The sequence below is a fragment of the Cavia porcellus genome, unplaced genomic scaffold (assembly GCF_034190915.1).
Source record: "Cavia porcellus strain 051 isolate PalLab524CR breed Dunkin Hartley unplaced genomic scaffold, mCavPor4.1 scaffold_24, whole genome shotgun sequence".
In the NCBI taxonomy this organism is placed as follows: domain Eukaryota; kingdom Metazoa; phylum Chordata; class Mammalia; order Rodentia; family Caviidae; genus Cavia; species Cavia porcellus.
In genome coordinates, this window is record NW_026947507.1 from 44,096,544 (window position 1) to 44,109,370 (window position 12,827).

General features: G+C 46.6%; 1 protein-coding gene across 2 annotated transcripts in view; it reads right to left on the bottom strand.

The window, feature by feature from the left end:
* Window positions 1-790: 790 nt before the first annotated feature.
* Mcph1 (microcephalin 1) overlaps window positions 791-12,827 on the bottom strand; it is a 186,215-nt gene continuing 174,178 nt past the window's right edge. For both annotated transcript variants that reach the window (XM_063234982.1, XM_013143416.3), the window contains one exon: window positions 791-7,548. Coding sequence is in view for 1 of the 2 variants with exons in the window: in XM_013143416.3 (XP_012998870.2) it covers window positions 7,409-7,548 (140 nt within the window). In the remaining variant the exon portion in view is untranslated. The remainder of the gene's footprint in view (window positions 7,549-12,827) is intronic.

Genomic DNA, 12,827 nt, shown 5'->3' on the forward strand with positions numbered 1-12,827 from the left:
GGTAAATGCTCTGGTACAGAGTCCACACCAGCCAAGCTTGAAGGAACCCGCATGGGGGGCGTATGTGCATCTGTGCATAACGCGTGAGTGCCCCCCAAGAGGAAGCCAGGAAGTGCTTTCTTGAAAAGAGACTCAAGAGGGTGGCTCAGAGCTGCCCCAGGGCCAGTTTTGCCCTCTGCCCCCTGATGGACATCCACATGCTGCAGGGGCTGCTGTTAAAGTGTGCAGCTCGACATGGACACAGAAAGTGTGCTCACATCTGATAGTCTTGCCATGTCCCTGTCACCCGCATATATTCGTTATTTGCACTCTTAGCCCAGCTCCAGGAGACTTAGATCTATTTTCTGCTTCCAGCTCTGCCATAGACATGTAACCGAGGTGGAACCTCATGGCCTCCTTCATTGAGGATGCCCCAACCAGGGTGGGGCCCAGCACTTTCCACGGAGCGACACCGCCAGCCCTTTATTTTTGAGATAGGGTACCCCTGAGTTGCCCAGGCTGGCCCTGAACTTGTGATGCTTCTGCCTCAGCTTTTAGGAGTAGCTGACTGTTTTGCTTGTGCACTGGAGTCGTCATCCACATGTTGCTGGCAGCTGCGGTCTGTCCTTGTTTGCTCCCGGGCACCTCCTTGGCATGGCTGTTGCATGTTTGGTTTACCTACTTAACCAGTGGATGGGTTGTTTAACTTTGGCTACTCCAGAAACTCGGCCATGGATGTTTGCATACAAGTGTGGTACAGACACATTTTTGTTTCCTGGGTTTACAGCTAGGAATGAAGTTGTCAGTCATATAGAAAAGCGTATCTAATTTTTTTTATTTTAAAGAGAATAACACCAAGCAAAATAAAACAGAATAAAGCCAATCAAAAAAAAAAAAAAAACAGTGGAAGTGATACAGGACTTCAAAACAATAGGCAATCAACAATAGTTACCATAACGCTTCCTCTTGTCTTCACAATACCTGCCCACACCTTCAGACACAGTCAAATCAAACAAAAAAGAACAGAAGAGACCCAATAAAAACAAAACAATGAAACAAAGGACTTCAAAACGAGGCAGCAGTAAATTTACAATGACTACCATAATGTATCTTGTTATTTTTGAAATAGCTGTCCAAGGCATTGGATACAATAAAATCAAACAAAACAGAATAGAACCCAACCCATCAAAACAATGAAAATGATACAGGACTTCAAATCAAGATAATAGGGAGTTAACAGTGGCTACCACCTTCAGAAAGAGACTCCTCACAGATGTTACATTTCGTACTGTTATCCTCTGCATAGATCACAGATGGTTAGACCACTGGCTTTAGGCCTGCGAAGTCGGGGAAACCCTAAACACTACAAGAATTACACTCTATTTCACCCCAACAGCCATCATTGCAGCCTGTGCTTCTCTGGATAAGCTGGCAGCATATGGTGGGGTTCGGGGGGAGGTGGCTCTTCTTGTTTCCCACCCAGCTGGTGTGCTGGGAGGGGCTGGCATTGGATTTGCCCCCAGGAATCTGTGTGTGGTGCTGACTTACAGGGAGGGCTTATTTCTTGTTGACTTCTTGTTCTCTTCCCCCACTGTCCAAGTGTGTTTAATTTTTAAAGAAACCATCATATGGCCTTTCAGAGCAATTGTATCATTTTCCAGGCAGACCAGCAATGCATGAAAGCTCAAATTTTTTATACCCTTGTCATCTATTTCAGGAATATAGGTATCTCTCTAATGCTGTTTTTTTTTTCTGTACTATTTGTACAATTTGAGCCCAGAGCCTTTGCACTGAGCTGTACGTCCAACCCTTTTAAAACTTTTTAAATCTTAAAACAGGATCTCATTAAGTTAGTACATTGCCCAGGCTAGGCTCGAACTTGTGGGCCTTCTGTTTTAGCCTCCCAGAGTTCACTGAGCTTTTAATGTGCAATTCTCTAACCCTAATAATGTCAAGCACCTTTCATGTGCTCATCAGCTGATCACACATCCCTGTGTGTGAAGAGCTGCCTGCTCTTGCTCATCTCAGCAGTGAGTGATGAATCCTCTGCATGATGTGGACAGAAGCTCAGGAGTTTCTCAGTGGTTTATCTGGAATAGTAAAAATGTCCACTTGCTGACCCAGACCGACTTCTGTTTCTGTGAGCTGAGCCTGCAGGTGGGACCAGTGTCCTGCCATGTCTCTCCACAGTTTCACAGTCCTCATAGACTCACAGTCCTCACAGGGATGCTGGAGGGATGAGGATGTGTCCTGGGCAGCATAGAAGGGTGGGCTGTGTTCCTGTCACCTGGTAACTAGTTGGGCACCATGGGAGGGGAATCAACACACTGTCACACACCACCATCATCCCCGGGAACTTGTCCCATCCACAGTGGGAGTGATGCCAGGGTCTTTGTCCACTGGCATACACTGTTATGTGTGGTGTGGGATAAGGACCTAAGGGCCTCCTTTCTTCTTTCCTTTTTCTTTATGAGATATATCAAAACCAGTGATCTTCCTGACTCAGCCTCCTGAGCAGCTGGGACCGCAGGTGTGTGCTCCCTCTTCTAGATAAGTTTGTTTGGAATTTTCATTATTTGCCTTTTCCAGAACCAGTTGTTGAAAAGAATATTCTACTACCCCTACTGCCTTGGCACCTTTGCTAGAATCAGATCACAGACAGTAGGATTCACCTCTACAGTAGGATTCACTCTACAATAGGATTCATCTCTACAGTAGGATTTACCTCTACAGTAGGATTCACTCTACAATAGGATTCATCTCTACAGTAGGATTCACCTCTACAGTAGGATTCACTCTACAATAGGATTCATCTCTACAGTAGGATTCACTCTACAATAGGATTCATCTCTACAGTAGGATTTACCTCTACAGTAGGATTCACTCTACAATAGGATTCATCTTACAGTACGATTTACCTCTACAGTACGATTCACCTCTACAGTAAGATTTACTCCTGCATTTCTTACTGTGTTCCCCAATCTATATGCTCATTCTTACTACATTTCTAACTGCTGCAATTTTGTGTTTTTTGTTGTATATTGATTCCATACAGTGTGATCTTGCTAAATTTGTGAGTTCTAGTGTGTGTGGGTTTGTGTGTTATCTTTTTGAGACAGGGTCTCTCTATGCAGTTCAGGCTGCAAAGTGAGCTTGAGCTCACTTTGTAGCCCAGGCTGTTTTTGAACTCTCTCTTTTTTAAAAATTTTATTTAAGGAGAATAAAACAGCAGAGAAAGGGTACAAGTTATACAGATTTACAGAAAAAAAAAACAGTAGGAAATCACTAGTAGTAGGATTACATATTGTCATCTTAGAAATAATTGTTCAAGTTGCAAAACTAAAGCTTGGAAAGTGGACATTCCAACAGTGAGACTGCAAACAGTTCCGTTCAGTGATCCAACAAAACTCAGTGATATCGTTATCTATCTTATACACTTAAATATACATGCAGTTATATCGTTTAGAGCACTTTCTTTTCCTCTCTTTTGTACAATGACAATTACACATTTTGGGCTTTGTTGCTCCCACAGTTCTTATTACTTTTTTGGAAGGGAGTAGAACCAAATGTGACATAACAGAACAGAGTCAGTCAAATCAAAAGTGTGGACATAATAGATAATGTAAAAGCATAATACAAGGTGATCAACAATGGTTACCATAATGCCTCCTGCTATCTCTAATAGAATTGCCTATATCATCAGTTATAATAAAATTGAACAAAACAGTAAAGAACAAAACCAACAAAACCAAAACATTGGAGACATTATAGGTCTTCAAAAGTAGATAATAGTCAACGAGAATGGGCATCATAATGAATCTCACTATCTTCGCAGCTGTTGCCTAAACTTTCGAACCTGGTACTATCAAGCAAAACAGAATAGAGGGACATCAGTCAAAAACAAGATGGTAAGAGTAATACAGGGCTTTAAATCAAGATAATGGAAAGTCAAAGTGGGTTACTATAATATATCCTGCTATTTTTTATTTATTTTTCCCTTAATTAAAAGGATAAAAATAAAAAAGTAAATAATGAAGTGGAGATTGAGATAAAAGAGGGCATAACAGCAAAACAGCGTAGATCAAAACATAACCATTTAAGTAGAATAGTGTTTCACCACAAGATAATCCTGACATAAAAGTAGTTACCATATTGTCTCTTTCCTTGAAATCTTTGAGTGTAACTTCGTATACTGTAGCATCAAATATATCAAAACAATGTAAAACCATTTAAGAGAATGACAGCATTACAGGGTATTTAGAATCAACTAACAGAAAATGAACAATGGTTTCTGTATAATTTCCTTGTCTTTAAAAGTTTTTGCTTATACTATCATACATAATAAAATCCAATAAGATACAACCTGTTTAGACCAATGGACACAGAAGAACAAAAGCTTGATGAGACTTCAAAACAAGATGATACTAAATCAGTATTACCTATTAAGATGTCATTTTCTCCAAAATAGCTTTTCCCTATCATCCAATCTTCTCTGCCTCATTTCTGTTGAGCTCTTTTTCTGTCATTAGTTGTCAGTTTGTCTTCTTCATTTTGTTTTCTGCTCCATTCACTGTGGTCTTGGCCACTATTTCTGGATTCTTTGTATTTTTCTTTTTTAGAATATCCTGCAGTATTCTCTGTAGAGTTGAATTGGTGGTTGCATATTCCCCTAGTTCCTCTTTATCCTGGAAGCACCTTGTTTTTCCATCAATTTCCAGGGATAGTTGTGCAGGATATATCAATCTTGGCTGGAGATTATTATCTTTCAAAGCTTATTTCCCCCCACGCTCTTCATGATTTGATGGTTTGTGCAGAGAAATCTGCTGTAATTCTGATGGGTGTTCCCTTGTAAGTGATCTGTTTCTTGTCTCTGACAGCTTTTAATATTCTGTTCTTGTATTGAATTTCTGGAATTTTTATTATTATATGCCTGGGTGTTGCTCTGTTTGGGTTGTAGGTGGCTGGGGTCCTGTATGCTTCATACAACTGAGTATCTTTACCTTTTGCTAAATTAGGAAAATTCTCCTGGATTATTTCTGTGAGTAGCTTTTGTAGTTCATTTGTTTGTGTCCCTACTTCTTCTTTTATGTTCTTAATTCTTAAGTTATGGATCCTCTTATCATCTTCTAGTCTTTGTATTATTGCTGTTTGTTTCTTTGTTACTTTTAAAAAGTTTTTCATTTCATTCTCCCATATTACAAATCTGCCCTCCAGTTCAAATAGTCTGTCCTTAGTTTCTTTCAAGCTGTTATGCCAGTTTTCGATAGAGTTTTTAGTTTCCTGGTAGTCTCTTTGAACCTGCTTCACGTATTCTATGTTTTCTCTATTGTCTCCATCAAACAATTCTCCCCTCTTTTTCTGTTCTTCCATTCCACCATCTGTTTTTTTCTTGGCTGGTGCTTAGCATTTCTCTAACTATTCTGCTTATTTCTAGCTTCAGGTCATTAATAACTTCATTCCTGAACTCATCTATGAGGCTCTCTAGATAGTGCTTTATGTCTATTGGTGCGGTGCCCGCTATTGCCTGTTTCTCAGGATTGGGGGCCAAAGGCCCTTTCTTGTTGCTCCCTCTTCCCATATTCTTTGTTCCTTATATATGCAAGCGTATATAGGAGGCCCAGCTTCCCTCCCTGTCAGCCACAGCCTGATCGAATTGCGCCGGCTAGGTGTTCCCGCCCACCGCAGCACACCAGGAAGTTGCAGACCAGGCAGCCTACGCGGGGCCCGCCCCTCCAGGCCACCCTCGGGCTCTGGGATCTGGGTTGTGCTAGCCTACTGGGTCTCAGCCAGCAGCGTCACGTAGGCTAGGCACTTCTCACCAATCCCGCTTGAGAGGGGGATACGTGGCTGAAGTTGCTGCAGCGCCCCGCTCCCGCAAGTCTGTCCAGTCCCAGAATGTCCTCCGCTGGAGTCTCCTAAACTGTGGAAGAGTGTCAGTATCTCTCACTCACCTCACCACAAGTCAATGCACAGCTCCCTGCCCGTCCTGTTTCCAACTCCATTCGCCGATTCCCATTCTCAGAGCTTCCGCGCGTCTCTCTCCCTGCCGAGCCGATGTAGACGCAGCCGCCGTGCGGCAGGAAACTCAAATCGTGTCTTCCAATGGCGCGGGCTCCAGCTTCCACACTGAGGCTTTTCTGTTCCTGTTATAGCACCAGGATTGCATTCCAAGTTGGTTTCTCTCAGCCCAGTTCGTTCTTAGGTCAGCAGGGCATATCTCCACTTGCTTATGATTCCTTACTCTGCACCATTCCTGAATTCTAAGCTGAGTCTTTCAGACAGCCTCCATAGCTGCTGCTATCTGTCTGCCATGTTCTCCTGGAAGTCCTGTTCTTGATCTCTCAGTGATCCTCTTGCCTCAGCCTCCCAAGTGCTGGGTTACAGGTGTGCACCACCATGCTGGGCTAGTTCTAGTGTTTTCTTCTTTTATTCCACACAATTTTCTATGTCCAATGTAGCCTTCTTGACTTCTAATCTGTGTGCCTTTAATTTTTCCTGCCTTCTGCCTCTGGCCAGGCTCTTTACTGCAAACTTGAGTAGATGTGGAAGAGCCCCATCCCTTTCAGAATTAAAAACAGAGCTCTGAGAACTTTGGGCCCTGCTCTTGGGGAAGGTTGTGTAGCCGCAGGAAGGGATGTGCAGGGCTGGGGAGGCTGAGGCTATGTGGCCCCACGGGTGCTGTGGTCATCATGCTGCCTGGTATGTGCCTGTCCTCAGGAGAGGCTCTTGGCCAGCCGCTGGCATCACAGAGTAGCACTGGTGCTGGGCATGCAGCCTGGAGGACAAGGCTGGGATGGGGTCCTTTCCACATGGGTGTCCCCAACACCAGACAGTATTACTTGTGCTTGCATTGTGGGAATGCTGGGGTGCAGGACAGACACAGGAGGCCCTGAAGCTCTCAGCACAGGGTGGGCTGCATGACTTTGAGGTTCTGCTGTCTAGGTAGTGATGAGCATTCCAAGGGGGCCACTCCAGAGAGTACACCCAGCTGAGGAAAGGCCGGTGCAGAAACAGACCTGCTCAGAGCTCTTGGTGGCTCCTTCCTCCTGCTGGGAGGTGATTGCCCCAGGGCCCAACTCCAGGAGCATGCCCTGTGCCTTACGGTGACATTCTGCATACCCAGCCCTCGTCCTAGGTCCACAGAGCTGCCTTCTGCAGTGCCTCTGAGTGGAACAAACAGGGGTCCTTTGTCCTGGCTATCTGTGCTGCTGGGGACTTGAGTCTGAGCCAGGAAGCTTGGGGATGTCTCTGATCTCTCTGAGTGATGAAATGATTCAAGGGAAATTCCTCTCTTTATTTGGGAGACAGTGCATTAATGACAAGTAACAAAGATGCCATGAGCCTCTCACCTTCCAGCAGCCACATCCACGGAAAGGGCTATCCAGCCGGTCTGAGCTGAGGCCAAGTCTGCACCTGCACACAGAGGGGCTCAGGATGAGCCAAGGCTGGGGTCAGGACCGTCCTGCGCTGGGGCCTCCTGTCCAGTCTGTGAGCGCCTCGAGCTGACTGCAGCACTTCCCTGCAGCAGATAGCTATCAAAGTCGCAGATCCTGTCCTGCGTGATGGAATCTGGGGACAGAGAAAGGCAGGTTGGCATGGTGACAGCCAGCCATAGCTAGAGCATGGGGTTGCAGCCTGTTCAGGTGCACACACGCTTGCATTTCACTGCACTTTGCTGTTGGGAGGTCCCCCTGTGTGATGGCACTCATAGCTGTCTGTGACAAAATCAATTATCCAGTCCTCAGCCGTGTGGGCCACAGCCTGGGCTTGCTGGCCACACGTCCTGTCAGCTCACTGATGGGGGCACACACAGTCAGCTGCCTGCTGGGCAGGCTGGGGTTCCCCATCTGTGACCTCTAACACCCGGATGCTAACCTCCGCCCCTGCCGGTGCTCCCTGGTACAAGTGAGCAAGCACATAAGCATATTCAGATGGTTTTTACCACGGTGAGACCTAGTGCCTGCTTCTCTGCGAGTGGGGTACTTTATGTGCAATACAAAGTTAGGCACAGTTCCTGGGTTCAGTTTGCTGTGGTCTAGCTCAGGAGGTTAGGCTGATGAGTTCTGAAGCCCTGTCACTCACAATTCAATTTTCTTGTGGGGCTCAGGCTGTGTGGCCAGCACAGGTATGTGACACCTGCTGCAGCCTGGGCCCCCTTGGGGGTGGCGATGCTGAGCTCTGGGCCTGCCTGGAAATGGAGGAGGGCTCGGCTCTCTGTGGCCGACTGGAGCCGAGCTGATCACACTGCTGCCCAGGTAAACAGTTTAGGATCACACAACCCAGAATGGTACTGTGGTACCTGAAGGACCTGACGAGGTTGTGTGGATGAAGAAAATACAAATGAGTTTGTTCTGGAAATACAGAAAAAAACGGGAGGAAAATGGCTCACTATAGCTGTGGCTTAAGAAACAATATCAGAGTTGAACCGTTTCCTTCCCAATACAAATCTGCCTCCACTCAGGAGTCTAAGCTGGTGAAGGGTTCTCAGATTTTAGAAAGTGATGCTAACACATGTGTGAAATATGTGTGTAATACACATGGACACAATTACCTCATAATTAGTAATACCATAGATGAAGTCATTATAGCAATTATTGTTAGTCCTAGCATACCAGTGAAGTCTCTCCATGATTCTGAGGTGGGTACTATGATTTACATTTTAATATTAGCCTTTTGTGATACATGCTGTATGTTTTCTTTCAGTTTGTCCTTTCCTTTTTCTTGAGCAAACTTCTGTAAGGAAGAAGTTTTCTCTTTTCTATGCACTCAAATTATATGGATATTTTATTTTATTGAACCTAGGTTTCATGCCAGAGAGAGAGACCTGTTTCCTACACCCAGCTTGTAAAGTAATTCAGCATTGTTTTCTTCAGGTGGTAAATTCTGTGCATTCAACTTCCACATTTAGATTTCTGACCAGATAACATTCTCAAAAGAAAAAAATGCAGAAAAAAATCCTCTAAGTCGAAAATTCAGTGTAATCAAAAATTTCAGATTTTAAATAAAGAAAATGAACACATTTATTCTAGAATTTATATGAAAGCAAAAACACCAAGGAGGGTAATTTCAAAAAGGAGGAATGAGAAAGAACCTGGCAGCCCAGATGTCAAAACAGCCACTGCACTGCAAGGAAAGATACCTCGCTTACAGGAGTAAAACTGGATGTGACTTCCAGAGCAGACAGAGGGACAAGGAGAGGAGGCCAGATACATGCCCCCGCCACCTGGGAATTCATGATGATTCAGAGGGGGCACTATAAATGAGAGGGATGCAGATGACATGGTGTTCTCATCACATCAGCTGACAAATAAACGGCAGCACATTAGTGCTGTAAACATAATAAATGACATAGGACACACAGGAGACAGCTTCCAAACCCAGGGGTGAGAAAGGCCCTCAGCAAAAGCATCACACTGCCCCAGCACAGAGGAACAGAGTAGCTGATTTTATGACCAACAGTAGACACTGCTGCGGAGCGCAGTGAGAAAGTTCCCTGAGAAACAGGCAAGGGGTCAGCAAGGCGAACATCAAGTGGAAGTCGCCTACCTAAGACTTTCATACTCATCAGTGACTCAGTAATCAGGAGCTGCAAGTAGGACAAAAAGGTCTGTTTGCTTTAGCTCGTGGGCTTGGCCCTGAAAACATGGGTGATGTCCAGCCCCGGTGAGGATGTGAGGAAAGGCATTCATGTGCAGTTATTACCAGGGCAAACTGTGCAGCTGTGTGCATCGTAGTTTATAGCACATTCCCCGGGCACAGGGATTCCACGCCTGGGCGTCTACCACACAGAAACACTCTCTTACCTGGGCTGGGCTAGCACAGAAATGACGAACCTTTCCGGGGTGGGAGCCCAGACTGCAGCCCCAAACCCATTTATTTACTGCAAAGTGCAACAATGCAATTAGCCTGAACACTCAGGGTTTGGTTTTAAAAACAACTCACACAGGAATGTATTTTGTCTCCTTAAAAGGAAAAGCAACAGTGTGCTATAGGTTTGCCACCCTTGGGCTAGAGTACCTCCAGGTCAGATCATCTCCAAAAACTAAGCGTTTCAATGAAAATACACATGCGTGCACACATGGAGTGTCAAAGTTTCAAACAGCAGAAAGTGTGGAAATACCTCACATGGCCCACATTAGGGGTGCATGAACCTATCCCAGCAAGGCCGAGGGTTAAAAGGATGGCAGAAGTTGCAGGTGGGTTAAGCTGGGAGGGTTTCTAGGTGAGTTAAATGAAAACTCACAACAATTACACAGCCCTGTACTTGTAGGAAAACAACCCCGAGTGATGTCTGTGCTGATATTTATTTTCACGGAAAGACTGGTGGTCACTCTGGAAGGGTCACTTTCATCACAGTTACTTTTAGGAAGCTTAGTGAGACTGGAGGTCTCTGCAGTCTCTCTCTCCTTGGGTTACCTGCCCACTGAAGAGGATCACCCTCCTGGATGCCCGCACATAGCCTCCATCCACCCATCCATCTTCTGCAGCGCAGGAAAGACTGGGCAGGGAAGTGCTGGGTTTCAGGCTGGAAAAGGAAGAGCAGACACCCAAACGTTCCCTGCCCCGCTGTCTGCAGCTTGCTTCATCCTCCCTGATGCACTGTGACTGCTGAGCCTGGGGAGCCCGCAGACCAAGCTCCCCACGCACACCTCCCCCAGGAAGACAGACACATCCCTATCCCAAAGTCATACCGCGTGAGCAAGCCTCACACGTCCAGTAATGTGACTGCAGGACAGAAGTGAGGGCAGTGTCAGCTCTGTCAGTGGAAAAAGACAGGCTGAGAGGAACTCCAGGAGATCCGTATGGGGGAGAGAAAACCTTCCTTCTCCAAATCAACAGCTTTACTGAATGAGTCTTGGCACACAGGTTTATGCACTGGGGAAACTGACCAGCATGCCTGTGTGGCCTCCCATCAAGGGATGACACCCACATGCCACCAGCTTGAAGTGTTTTAAGTCTCTTCCTTGAACTAAAATTCCCACTGCCAACAGCCCAGAGTGGCTGATGTGACGGTGCGGAGTCCAACGTGCCTGAAGCCCCCTGGGAGCTTCATCCTCCTTCTTGGAAACAAGTGACGAGTTCCAGGGCTGGGATGAGGCCAGCAATGAGTGGCCGGGGCTGTTGAGCTTTGCTCTGCTGTAGAATGGAGGTCACCCAGCCTCCAGAGGCCTGGGCTGGCGTTTCCACCCAAGGCACCTCCCCCAAGGCAAGAGTCCACAGGTCAGGGGCTGCGCAAGACCCTTTCGCCGCAGTGGTGCTGGGCTCCTCTGAGCGTGAGGTGAGCTCTGTCCCCACTGCTGCAGGCTGCGGTGCCCTTGCACAGTCCTTCCTTGTCCACATCGCGGGGCCTCCTGAGTTGTGTTTGGTCAGGTCTGGCCTCGGGGTACCCTGCACTGCAACAGGGATGTTCTTCCTGAAGACGTGGGTGGGGAGCATTCACACAGTGCTCTTTGTAAGCTGTGTGGAAAGCAAGTCAAGGCTCAGCCATCTTTGGCAGAGCTGCTGAGAAGGTTCGTGAGGTTCCCACAGCAGCTCGAATGTCTGTCTTATCTCTTGAACACAGCCCAGACAATAAAGAGGCGCCCGAGGCTGCAACGCTTCTCAGGAGAAAGGGGGAGTGGGAATGACAGTAGACACAAGTGACCACAGCACCCCGTCACAGACCTGTGGCCGCGCGGGGCGTCAGCACCTGCCGGCTCCCCCAACCCCACCAGGCTCCTCAGGCCAGTTGTGTCTCTCCTCCCGTGAGATGGGCATTCTGTTTCCCGGGAGTGTTGGGGGAAAGGCTCTCAAACACAACGGGTGTCACCAAAGGTGCCGTGTCAGCTCCCGGTGTCTGGAACTGCATCCTGGCTTTCCGTCTGCCTTCACTGTCAGGCCAGCATCCTCCAGGAGCCCCCAGTTCGCCTTCTGACTGGATGATTTGCCGAGATTCCTGGCACAGGGAACGTGGGCTCCAAGGAGCACACATGGCACACACTCAGGACCGCTCAGGCACTGTGGCATCCAGGGTGCCCTTGGAGGGGCAGCCCCCAGGTGACTTCCTGCAGTGCTCCTGTCCTGTGCTAGCCACACAGTGGCCAGAGGCCCAGGTGGGAGAGTGCACATGGGTCACCCAGACCTGGGGCTGAAGAGCTCCCCTGAGCCGGATGATCACTGAAGCAGGCACCTTCCTGGCTGCTGCAGGCTGCTCTTGAGATGGGGCAATGCAGCGACAGAGGGCTCACCCTAGGTAAGCATTCTGGGACACTGGTACCTGGGGAAAGACTTCCTGCCCTTCTCTCCAGCAATAAAGGGACAGAGCCACAAACAACAGGAATAAGTACAAAGCTACTGTAAAGAAAAACCTGGAGTTTTCATTTTAGATGGTAACTTGCAAACCTACAAGGGGATACAGTAAATTAAAGGTGTTTTTTCCACACTTCTTTTAAGACCTCAGAGGCTCCTTCTCCCCCAGAATAACCTGTTGCCTTACTTCCCCTACAACTAGGATAGGGAAAAGGAGAAAAGAAGGAAGAGAAAAGAAAAAAAGACATAAATTTGGCTATATACTTAAGATAGCTAAGATGATTGTACTGCTAATTCTATTAGTTCTTGGAATAAGACAGCTAGGACTCATAGGATTAGATCAATTTTGCATGTCTATATCTGGTAATCTGAGTAATTCTTTTGAAGATTAATACGCAAAATAACAATCTTTTACTTTGCTATTTTCAGAGGAATGATATGATATGTAAGCTCATGTGTCTGACCGATTTCTCTTAGCATTATGGTCTCAAGTAGACCCATTTTCCTACAAACAACTCAAATCTGTCCTTCTTGGCAGAGTGGTCCCCATGGGTGCAATG